Raw genomic sequence first — 11,799 nt, 5'->3', positions numbered from 1 at the left:
TTTTTGCTGGATATTCTGTTGCAAGCACTCTGGCAAGTTATCTTGGATTTATCTCTGTTTGCTGTGCATTATCAGTAAAGGCTTGGCAGGCAGCTACGAAGTTGCTGCCAAGAAATTCATTTGTCTTTGGCTGTGCCGAGCAGTTTTTCAGGCCTCGGCTGACTGGTTGGGGTGTGTGGGTCGGACGGGGGACAGAACAGAATGAATCAAGAACTCCAGATCTATGGGGCCTTAAAACCAAAGCCATTTGGTCTTACTAGGGTTAGGTCCTCCTCTAGGCACTAAAAGAATCTCAACAGCATCACTTGGTTGGCCAGGGGTGTAACTGATTACCTCCAGCATACTGACTTAAGCTTGTCCTAGCAGATGATCTCTCCCAGTGATTTTAGCTCCAGGGAATAAAGAATGAAAATAGAGGGGGGGGGGTTCCTTCTAGGAGTTTCTCTACATTGTGCAAGGATGTGTTCGTTTCACTGGTCTTTCAATATCAAAAAAATGATTTTCTTGCCATTGATCGGTTTGCAGATTGGAGAAACTGACTGTATAATCCTGATTGCATTTTTAGTTAATCAAGTGGAGCTTGTCAGGGTTATGCTCAGGCAGTTTATAGTCTGACTATTTTGGGGGTTCTTCTGGAATGTTTTTGACCCAGATATGAAAAACTTCATGCAGAATAATTGTGGCCATGTTTACTCTAACGTAAATGTCAGTTTTCCATATGATTTATTCCAAGGCAGATATGCATGGGATTACAACAGTGCTATTTAAGCCTGAAAAGGAAGACTGAAACAGAAATCAAACACAGTTGCAACTTTTGCAGTGACTAGGGTGGGGGGACAACACTTCAGTCCCATTGTTGAAAGGAAGGAATTATTCCAGAGCTTCTGCTGTCAAGAAATGTGATTTGGCAATTCAGAGACAGGACTTCTCCACACTCCTGGGCCTGTTTTCAAGCAGCAAAGCTGTTCTGCGAGTAGCTGTGATTATCAGTTGTGGAAAAGGTGCAGGACCTCTTGCCTTGGGACAGGGACCTTTGGACTCCAGTCGATGAACCACCCATCACCCAGTGTGTGTGTGTGTGTGTGTGTGTGTGTGTGTGTGTGTGTAGGAATGGACAATCTGGCACACACACACAGTCAGAAAATCTATACTACCCTAAAATGTATTCATTGTGTCACAATTCGTGCTGTCTATTATTATTTTTCTTAAAACAAAGTATGAAAGCAGAGACCTACAAACATACAGGTAGACATGCACACTCTTCTTCTGCACATTGTACATATTTTCTTAATATCCTTATGTTACTCCTGCAAAGTTTTATACATTTATGTATATTTATTATGGCTTTGCTAGTCACAAGGAAGGCCTGGGTTTCTTCAGGTTGTTCCAGTTTGCTTCCTGTCCTTTTGAAATCTTGGGTGTGGTCAACACTGGCCTTTCAACCAGATGTTCACATCCCTTTGGAGCAGAACTTTCAGAAGAGGGAGGACCAGGCTTCCACAAGGAGCATTTGGTCCATTCCACTAGAAAGTACCAACAAGTTCAAGCTGGAGTTACACTTGTGTGAAGTAAGAGTGTTGTGCCTGTATCAACACTGTTAAGCACAGTGACTGATAGAGTGCTACAGCATCCCAACCAGCAATTGACTAGCTTCCCCAAAGGAGTAAGAGAGAGGACCATACCTTCCACTGGAAAATGCCACTGGTGTAAAGGCGCTACAAGCTTACCCCTTCCCACATCTAGCGTATAAACCAGTGAAGTGAGAGGGCCTCAAACAAAGGGAAGAGGAAGGAGGTGCACCCTGAAGGCACCAGGGCTGTCTTTTGATGCATGCCTCCTCCTCCTCCCTCTCCCCCCCTCCTCCTCCTCCTCCTCCATAGTTAGGGATCAGGGCTAGTTGACTGAAGGCCAGCTATCTCTCCTGGAGCCTTTAAGCAGAACTTCCCATGACGGGCAAATCATTTCATGACATGAAGCCACTTGGTGTAATGACCGATTTTTATTCAGGGACTGGACAGAATTGAATTTACTTCCTAAGATGAGCACTTTTCTCAGCTAAAGTTCTTTCTCAGAAATGGTTGAATGGTTAAAACAGACCATCCTCCAGCTCTCAGCAATATACTTTATGGGTATAGACAGGGATTCCTCCCTCTGCTCTATTCAGAACTTCAGAAGTTGTGGGTGCTCCACCACTGGAGGTTTTCAAGAAGAGACTGGACAGCCACTTATCTGAAATGATCTAAGATCTCCTGCTTGTGTATGGGGTTCGTATAGAAGACCTCCAGGGTCCCTTTCAACTCTGTTATTCTGTTATTTCTAATGATATTATTTCTAATGATAATAGAGCTGGTCTGGACCAAGAGGATTACATGCATCCAACTGGAAGGGAGTGAGCATGTCTTTAGGATAGATCATAAAGGAATCATTATGTGAAGTGGCATCACAGCATGAAATCAACTGTATTTGGCATATATTAGACAAATCAGCTTACAGGGATGTGTTTGTATAAATGGAACTGTTTCTGCTTGTGGGTATTTTTATCCCATTCTCTCTATTTCTAGACAGTGGAAGCTCTGCCAATAACCGGGCTGGGAATTCTGCTTGGGGAACAGGACAGGTATGTTTTATTACAACCAAACGATCCAAAACCCTATTTTTTAAAGCACAACAATGTGAAAGTATCTTCCCAAATTCAAACTTTGTGACCCAAACCTTTCTCTCTCTGAAATTGGCTGTGCCAGGAAAGCTCTCTGCTTCATTGAGGCATCTTGTTCTTTAGGAACCGGCTGAAGCTCTTCCGGAAGGGCCAGAATGTGAGCCCAGCCGACATGTACCGGTGGAAGCTCTCCTCCCACGAACCTTGCAGCTCCACTTGCACCACAGGTGAGCAGCCCCCGAAGGGCTCGCACGGGGGGCCCTTGGCCAGTCTGCTTGGGAAGGGAAGCAGGTCAGGCTAGCCTTTCCCCATCATGAGGGGGGGGGCCTCATTTCATCCTTCGCCTTTAGTTGCGCAGGCTTTCAAGGAGAGCAGATGCACCAGGGCAGATTCCAAGCATGGAAGCAGCCACTTCTGCGTAGAGCTTGCGACAGGACAAAGGCAGGCAAAAGTTCTTGTGGCCCTATTGCCCAAGGAGGTACACATACACAATTGCGTTTTTCTATTAAAAGCCAAAGCATCTTCATTGTACCTGTAACATTATATAGGCCAGTGGCCCAGAAGGTGTCTATATGCTGGAAATGGATCCAACACAGCCACCTGATCTGAAATAATTCACTGTACAAGGAACAGTACTTGGGTCATGCTTAGAGGCAATATTTTCTCAAGTTGCAGCAGCTTGAGTGAGTTTTTATCAATTATCTTAAGAGATGTTAGTTTTAAGAAATCATTGTCGATTTCAAAAAAGGCAGGCCAACCACACACCTCTGTGTATTAATGATTCACCTGTGAAGGTGGTTAGCAGCTTCAAGTTTCTGTTGTGCAGCTAGCTTGGTCACTCAACAGGGAGACACTGATGAAGCGGGCACAGCAGTGCCTGCATTTTCTGCATGAGAAAAGCACATCTTCCTTCCCTTGTCCTGACCACTTTCCATAGAGGGACGATCGAGAGCATCCTATCATATTGCATTACTGTCTGGGTTGGAAGCATCCCTGCTTCAGACAGGAAGGCGGTGCAGAGAGTGGTGAGGATGGCAGAAAAGATGATTGGCAGTTCCCTCCCTTCTATCCAGGACATGGCATTATATGGTGATGCTTGAGCAGGGTCTGCAGGATTGTCTGGGATGCTACACATCCTCTTCACGACCTGTTTTCCTGGTTACCTTATCCTGCCTTGCCTTGCCTTGCCTTTGCCTTTGCCTTTGCCTTTGCCTTTGCCTTTGCCTTTGCCTTTGCCTTTGCCTTGCCTTGCCTTGCCTTGCCTTGCCTTGCCTTATCTTACATTGTTTTCAGACAGAACTGAGGTCTGTGAATAATTCTACAGATCAGAAATGGTGAATAAATTTGTTTAGAGTACAAACCCAGCCTCAGAATTGTTTTCAATGAAGAATTCTTGTTTCCTGTTCTTAAGAACCTCAAGAACAGCCCACCTGAGTCAGGCTAAGACCCAGACTGCTGTCTGGGAACTACCAGATGCCTCAGGAGCAGGAAACAAGCCCCCCTCTTTCTGACTTTCCCTGCAACCACGATTTAAAGGCAAACAGCCTTTAACTCAGAAGTCCAATGGAGTCTTTCAGACAAACAGCTTGTGGAAGATGTCCCTTTCTTTAATTCTACCAGCCCCCTTTTAAACCTCCAAGTTAGTGGCCATCACCATAGAATGTGGGTTAGTTAATGCTGGTCTTCTGTTCTGTGCCATCCGCAGGCCCAGAGAGGACACAGCTTCTATCTATTTGCATTCGCCATGTCATGCCATGGAAGATTTAAACAACTCAGCTTTTGCCCAGGCTGGAGTCTCAAATACCCTCCCTCCCTCCCTCTTCCTCTCTTCCCTATGCTGGAGCTGTCAAGGTTCTGACTAATGAAACACTTCAAAGAACTTCCAGGCATTGTTTATCCTAAAAAGTCTTTAATTGTATAACAGAATGTCGACACAGCATGGAGGAATGCCAAGATCTGAATTCCCCTCCCCTGAGCACATATTTTGCTAGCATATTTCCTTCCCTTAATTTGCTGTCCTAAATCACATTCTCCAATCAGTTTAAAGGGCAAAGGTTCCCTTCCGTTTCTGTAGCAGGGCTTCTTATCTAAAGTAATCCCCACACACATTCTTTCTCCTCCCAGCATCATTTAAATTAACTCTAAAAATACCACACAGCTCTGCATATTTTGTCAAAGCAAGAACATCCAATGTTAGCAGCGTTGACAGGAGCAATGTGGACCAAAGCAAGCTGTTTGCTTCTAAGGGGCTTTGATACTTGGCGGGTTTCATGGATGAGGGAATGGCATCCTCCTCTACCTTTATCTGTGCAGCGGCCTAGCTCAGTGGTTAAGATGCTGGGCTTGTCAGCTGGAAAGCCACAGCCTGGGTTTGAGACCTGAGTGTTGCATAATGGGGTGGACTCATGTGATCCATATAGTGATGGAAATGTCTCTTGGGCAGCGAGAATCAGAGACGAGTACCGTCCCCCTGAGTCAGTCACCACTCCCAGTGGGATAACATAGACAGGCCTTGGGAGACTTGAGAGGGAATGTTGAGAGGGAACACTTTGGCAGGACAAGACTCTGGCAAAGAAGGCTCCCCCCCCCCGGGAACCCCAGATAGCATGAATTCTCTGGCAGATGGGACCCACAGCAAGCCTTCTCTACCAAGCCTGATGTAATTGGGGAGAGGCAGTCCCTCAGACAACCTGGTCCCAATGCCACAAAGGGCTTTAAAAGTCAAAATCAACACTATAAATTAGACCTGGAAGCAAACCAGGTGAAGTGGTGAAGATGCTGGCCTAGTAACTAGGAGTTACTAGGCCTAAGTTCTCCTTAGGGCTCATAGAGTATAGTCTGGGCTTCGGGAGTTTTGCCCCGGGCTTGAATTCTATGGCACAATCCGTGGGTCGGTGAGAGGGGAGTTCATCCGTCCTCTCCTGAGTGAAAACTTCAGCAAGGTCTCGGTATTCCTCTGGTATTTTGGGTAGCCCCTTTTCTTCTCCCATGGATGCCTTTTCTGTTCTCAACTTTGGTAGGATTCCTTTGGGGTTTAAGTCCGTAGGGTCCCCCTTTGGGAAATTGATTTCTGCCATCCTCCAATTTACCCAGGGGTTCCATTTATTTAACCATTCCAGTCCTAGGATCACTGGGTATTCACTACAAACGTTATGTCTTCCTCATGGTTCCCCAGGGATAGGTGGACTGGTAAAGTGGCTAGGGTACCTGGCACCCCCCCTGCTAAGGACCCATCTAACTGGCCAAATGTTGTTTCAGCCTCCTCACCGGAATGCCCAAGTTCCCCACTAGCATCGGGCTAATGAGTCTATTAAGGCTTTCACTTTGACAGCTTCCGAGAGATGCATAGTGCGGGAGGCAACTTGTTACATTGTAATGGGCAGCAGACCCAGCAGGCAATAAACAAAAGGTTACATTGTAGCGAATAGAGGAAGTGAAAGCCATAAGCCCGCAGGCATATCCCCCCTCCCCCTTGGGAGTATGGCAGAATCCAGGGGAAGGTGAGATTTGGTTTTAGATCAGAGGAGATAGATAGAAATGAAATATAAATGGATTCTGACACTGGGGCTGAGAGAGGCTGACCCAAGGTGGGTCTCCCAGTTTGTAGCTTGATGCTTTAGTCGCTGGCCGTCTTGAAAAACAATATAAGATTTCCCCCCCCCCCAGTGTGAACAAACTAATGCTCTCTTTCCCACCATCTTGTCTTGGTGAATGAGCTCAGATTCCACCACTGCTTTGATTAGAGGGGCTGAGTGTATTCATGCCAGGTGATAAAAGGAGACAGAAGGTGCCTTGACTTTTATTGAAGCTGCAGTTCAGAGGGTGCAGTGATGGGGGGGCTTCTGGATAACATCTGTGCAGGCAAACAGCTGTGGCAGTAAAGGACTGATTGCTTTGGTCTTTCTGAATGCAGGAGTGATGTCCACATATGCCATGTGCATCCGCTACGACGGCACGGAGGTGGAGGAGCCTTTCTGTGATGCAGCCACACGGCCAGAGCCCATCCATGAGTTCTGTGCGGGAAGAGAATGCCAGCCCAGGTTTGTCTTCTCTGCTGCTTGGAGAACCAAAGCCCAGAGGCAGCTGGGCAGCTTATATTCCCAGGAGCGCTCTTTCTGTGCTTGGAATATTGCCATAGTGCCCATCCCATTCGGTGAACGGAAAGGGGACTGCTGGAATGCCGGCTTCCTGCCTGCCACCCTAGTGAGAATCTAGAGATGGGCCACTGGCAGGAACGGTGGATCAGGGCAGAAGCTCTTTATAGGGACCTCTTGGCAATAGAGGCAGGCCTCAGGGAGGAGGACACAACCTGGTTGGTGGCTAAGACTCACTTTCCTGCATGAAGGCAAGAGGCTCTCCCTCTGCAGTCTCAGTGGAGGCTCCAGTGCTGGACAGCCACAGCACCACCATGAAAAGGAGGGGGGAGGGAGGGAGAGTTTATTATAGTCCATGAGTGCAAAGCAAAGGTAATTAGAAAAATAAAATGCCATCCCAACTCCCAAATTATATCCTTTTGTAATAGTTAGTAATACATTTTACTAATACATTATACACAATTTTATGTAATCCATCTCATGGATGAATGTGACAAATTAAAAAATTGAATTAAATAATTAAATTAAATTAATTAAATTAAAATTAATTAAATTAAAAAATTAAATTAAATTAAATTAAATTAAATTAATTAAATTAAGTTAAATTAAATTAAATTAAATTAAATTAAATTAAATTAAATTAAATTAAATTAAATTAAATTAAATTAATTAAATGTAAAAATGCCAAGGTTTAAAATTTGCTCCTAGGCTTCAAAGCAGACTTTGGCAAATAACTTTACTGTTAAAATGAGCAAGAGAACTGACATACAGACTTTACTGAAAGGATAATGTATAATAAAGTTAGTAACCTAGCCCAGATGAGCTGCAATTCAGCTGTTTGCAAAGGCTAGGAATGAAAATTCTCTGCAAAGAGAATAACTGCCATTCCAATAAAGTTGGAGGCAAAGCATTGAAAGGAGCTAGGGCAGACATGTCAAACACAAGGCCCACGGGCTGGATCCGGCCCGGGGAGGGCCCAGATTTGGCTCCCCGGGGCTGTCCCAGAAATGGCAAGGGACCGGCCCCCGCTGCCCCAGCCCCAGCCCTGGCCCACCCCATCCCAACTGGGCGCCCTGGCCCATGCACAGGAAACAGCGAGCGCTCAGGGGCTGGTGGTGTGCAGCAGCAGCTGCAGCTCATTTGCCTCAGCCTGCCCCGCCCTTCCCAGCTTAACCCCGTCATGCCTAGCCACGCCCCACTTTGCCGGGCTTCTCCTCGTGTGGCTCTGCTTTGCCACACTGCGCCACGCCTTTCCTCGCTTGGGCCATGGCGTTCTGTAAGCCCAGCACCCCAGGGCACGCCCAGCCTGTGGGAGGAAAGGTGTGGAGATGTGAGTGCGCACTGGCACAAGCCGAGCATCAGCAGGCTCCCAGTTGCCCTCTCTGCCACATGGTAGGGCCAGAGAGGGGAACGCAACAGTCATGCAGAGCCGCAGCCTGGAACTGCCTGCAGCTGGCAACGTGAAACTCTGTGGTGGCTGGAGAGAAAGGGTGAGAAGAAGGAGAAAGCAGGGAGGGTGTGTGTGTGTGTGTGTGTGTATGAGAGAGAGAGAGACAGACAGACAGAGAGAGGGAGCCAGGAGGGGAAGAGGAGGAGGAAGCTGAGGTGTTACAAAGAAGGAGAGCTTCCCCCATTATTCCACCCCTTTTCTCTTTTTTTAACCTCCTCCCGCTCCATTCAGGTGCAGCTGGAGGAAAAAGATGAGAAAGCAGGAAGGGTTTCTGTGTGTGTGTGTGTGAGAGAGAAACACAGACAGAGAAAGAGAAAGCCAGGAGGGGAGGAGGAGGAAGCCGTGTTACAAAAAAGGGGAGCTTCCACCTTTCTCCCCCCCTCCTCTTTTTTTATCCTCCTCCCACTCCGTTCAGGTGCAGCTGGAGGAAAAGGACAAGAAAGCAGGAAGGGTGTGTGTGTGTGTGTGAGAGAGAGAGAGAGAGAGAGAGAGAGAGAGAGAGAGAGAGAGAGAGAGAGAGCGCTATTGAGCCAGCAGGGAAGCGAAAGTGTGGAGAACGCGGAGCATTGCAGAGTAAGCAAACTTACAAAAAAAGGGGATCTCTCTCTCTCTGTCTCTCACACACATACATACATGTGCTGCGTGGGCGCGAGAGAGCAAACTCACATATTGGCTTTGTGGTCTATTCTTGCCTCCTCCCCTCCCTAAAATCCAGGCAATAATAGAACTCTTTGGATTGAATGGGAGGTTAAGAGGAATTGGTGTGAGTTTAAATTAAAAGGCGAGTCAACTCCCCCCCCCAATTATTTTGTCAGAGACGTGGAAAGTGTTTCTTGCTCCTACTTCCCCTCATCTGCTCTTTTATAATTTAATCCAGCCTTGCCCAAACTAATATCTTTTGGGTGTTATGGACCACAGTTCCCATCATCCTGTGGCTATGCTGGCTAGAAATGCAATGCCTTATTTTCTCTGTAGTATGTGCCTAGGAGGCAGTAGGTCTGTGGGATTTAGATGTATGTAAACATTTGTTTCTTCTGCCTAATTTATTAAATCAACATCTAATTTGAAATTAAAAGTTTCTGAGAAATCCAGGGTGGTTTACAAGAAAATTCTCAAAGACAGCTATTGTAAAGCATCACTAGCACTGCTTAAAACAATATTAAAAGTGTGTATTTTAAGAAAGAAAAATAGTAGTAGTAACTTACTTAGTGCTGTTTGACCATAAAATGTTATTCTACATATGCCTGGCTGAACAGTGTGTTTGGAGTTGCCTCTAAAATGGTGAGGGATGCACTGTTCATATTTTCCTTGGGAGAAAGTTCTATAATTGGGGTGCTGTCTCTGAGAAGGCTCTGCTCATGGCCACTGTTCTATAAACCAAACCAGGGGGACCATTTGGATGGTAAACATAGATGATTAGGGGGCTGGAGGCTAAAACATATGACAAATGTTTGTGGGTATGTCTAGCTTAGTGAAAAGGATTAGGGGTGGTGACATTAGCAGTGTTCCAATATTTGATGGGCTGCCACAGAGAAGAAGGGGTCAACCTATTTCCCAAAGCATCAGAAGACAATAATAGATGGAAACTAATCAAGAAGAAAACCAGCCTAGAACTAAGGACTTGTGAAAACAACTAACCAGTAAAAAGGCTTGCCTTCAGAAATTGTGGATGCTCCATCACTGGAGGCTTTTAAGTAGAGATTGGATATTCCATTGTCTGGAATGGTATAGGTCCCCTGCTTGAGCAGGGGCTTGGACTAAGGACCTCAAAGGTCTCTTCCAACTCTTTTTCTTTGAGAGCTGCCAACCTCTCCCCCTCCCCTTGTCCCTTCCTGGGCACAAAGAGAAGGAGGGAGGGGAGGAAGGAGGGGAGGAAACAGGAAGAAAGAAAGGGAAGGAAAAGGAGATGGGAATGAAAAGCAGGGAAGGAGGGGAGGGAGGAAGGAAGGAAAGAAAGAGAAGGAGGGAAGGAAGGAAAGAAAGAAAGAAAGAAAGTGAAAGAAAGGAGAGAAGCAAGGAAGGAAAGGAAAGGGAAGGAAGGAAGGAAGGAGATTGGAATAAGAGGGAGGGACTGAGGGAAGTCCTACCTTAGCACTTGGCCACCAGCAGCCCTGTTGCCCTTTCGCCATCCTCTGGTGGTCTACCATCCTATTGCTGAGGATGCTTTGGTTACAAAGCCAGGTCTCCTCACATGGAGAGGGAGTGGGCTTCCCTTTAACCCATGCACTTTGTCTTACTGCACCCACCATGAGCAACCTGGCCAAGGAGAGGGAGCACAGCAGCAGCCTTGAGGAGGAGGTAAGCGCAGGTGGACACCTCCTTGGGAAAGTGCGGCTAGGCTAGGCAGGGCTCTAGGGTCCTGGTGCCGTGGGAGCTCAAGGGCTGGGCTGGGCGCTTGACCTCCACTGCTGAGGGCTCTGGGCAGTCTGTGCCACGTCCAGGGGCCCTGTGCACAGCCTGAGGCTCAGTGAGCTCCTCCAGTGGACCATGCCCCGGTGCTCGCCCCGGTCCCACCCCATCTTCTGCCGGAGACCCTCGGATCTGCCCCAGTCCTGCCCAGGCCCGCACAGGTGCCCCTGACGTGAGTGACGTCGAGCTGGCCACGCCCCACCCAGTAGGCCATGCCCATGCCGGCCACACCCACCCAGCCCCCCAATGGCAACCACAATGCTGATGCGGCCCTCAATGAAATTGAGTTTGACACCCCTGAGCTAAGGTGAAAAACCTGGAATACTCTGCTGTACAAAGAGTATAAAATAGTGGAGACAAAAACTTTAGTAAGGTTTTTGGCATTGTTTCTCGGTAAATCAGTATCCAACATCTGTCATCCTACAACCTCTTTAACTTTTGAAAAATGAAAGTCTTTTACAAAAGAAACCATGCCTTCTGACTTTTTCCTATGCAGTAAGATACATAATAAAGTTATAGTATCAATTTTTAATTATACTAAATAGTAACTGTAATGTATTGAGGTGAATTACTTGGAATTGTTGAAAAAACGGTCATAAAACTCTGTCAATTAAGAGCCAGACTTGCTGTCTACGTGATAATTATCTTGTGTTAAAGCAGGAACTAATACTTAAATCCTGTTGGCTGCCACCTAGTGGTTGAGTGTATAAATAGGGGTGGAGCTGCAGTTATTCAGGCTTCTGTTTAAACCTTTAATAAAGAGTTGTTTGTTCACCTGCTGCCTCGTCGATGCCTCACAGAACACCAAACGTAACAATGGTGACGAAGGTGGGATGTGCTGCCAAACTCGAAGAGCTGAGTCACTAAGGGGGTAAGCCAAGCGGCGATGTCTTGGTTGGGACCACGTTCCCCCCCCATTCCTGCCAGTACGAAAACGCTGGAGGAAGAGCGCTCCCAAGGAACCATCCCTGGTAGATTATTTATTTATTTATTTATTTATTTATTATTCGAATTTATATCCCGCCCTTCTCCTTGCGGACTCAGGGTGGCTGACAATCAATTAAAAACACCAATAACAATCACAAAGTTAAAATTAATTAAAATGAAATATTTAAATTTGTCTGATTAAAATATGATTAAAAACCCCTCTAAAAACCCCTCTTAAAAATTATCCTAGGCCAGTCCCGCTT

The 11,799-nt window shown here is 46.5% G+C and overlaps 1 protein-coding gene across 1 annotated transcript in view; it reads left to right on the top strand.

Annotated features, from left to right (window-relative positions):
- The window catches only part of ADAMTSL2 (ADAMTS like 2), a 105,509-nt gene that overhangs the window by 78,415 nt on the left and 15,295 nt on the right, over nt 1-11,799 (top strand). The window contains exons 11-12 of the mRNA XM_029284855.1: nt 2,780-2,883; nt 6,570-6,696. Coding sequence (XP_029140688.1) covers nt 2,780-2,883; nt 6,570-6,696 — 231 coding nt within the window. The remainder of the gene's footprint in view (nt 1-2,779; nt 2,884-6,569; nt 6,697-11,799) is intronic.

This window comes from Protobothrops mucrosquamatus, unplaced genomic scaffold (genome assembly GCF_001527695.2).
Source record: "Protobothrops mucrosquamatus isolate PMUCROS unplaced genomic scaffold, P.Mucros_1.0 scaffold1036, whole genome shotgun sequence".
In the NCBI taxonomy this organism is placed as follows: Eukaryota; Metazoa; Chordata; class Lepidosauria; order Squamata; family Viperidae; genus Protobothrops; species Protobothrops mucrosquamatus.
Note: the sequence above shows the minus strand (reverse complement) of the source record. Positions and strands in the feature narration are given on the sequence as shown.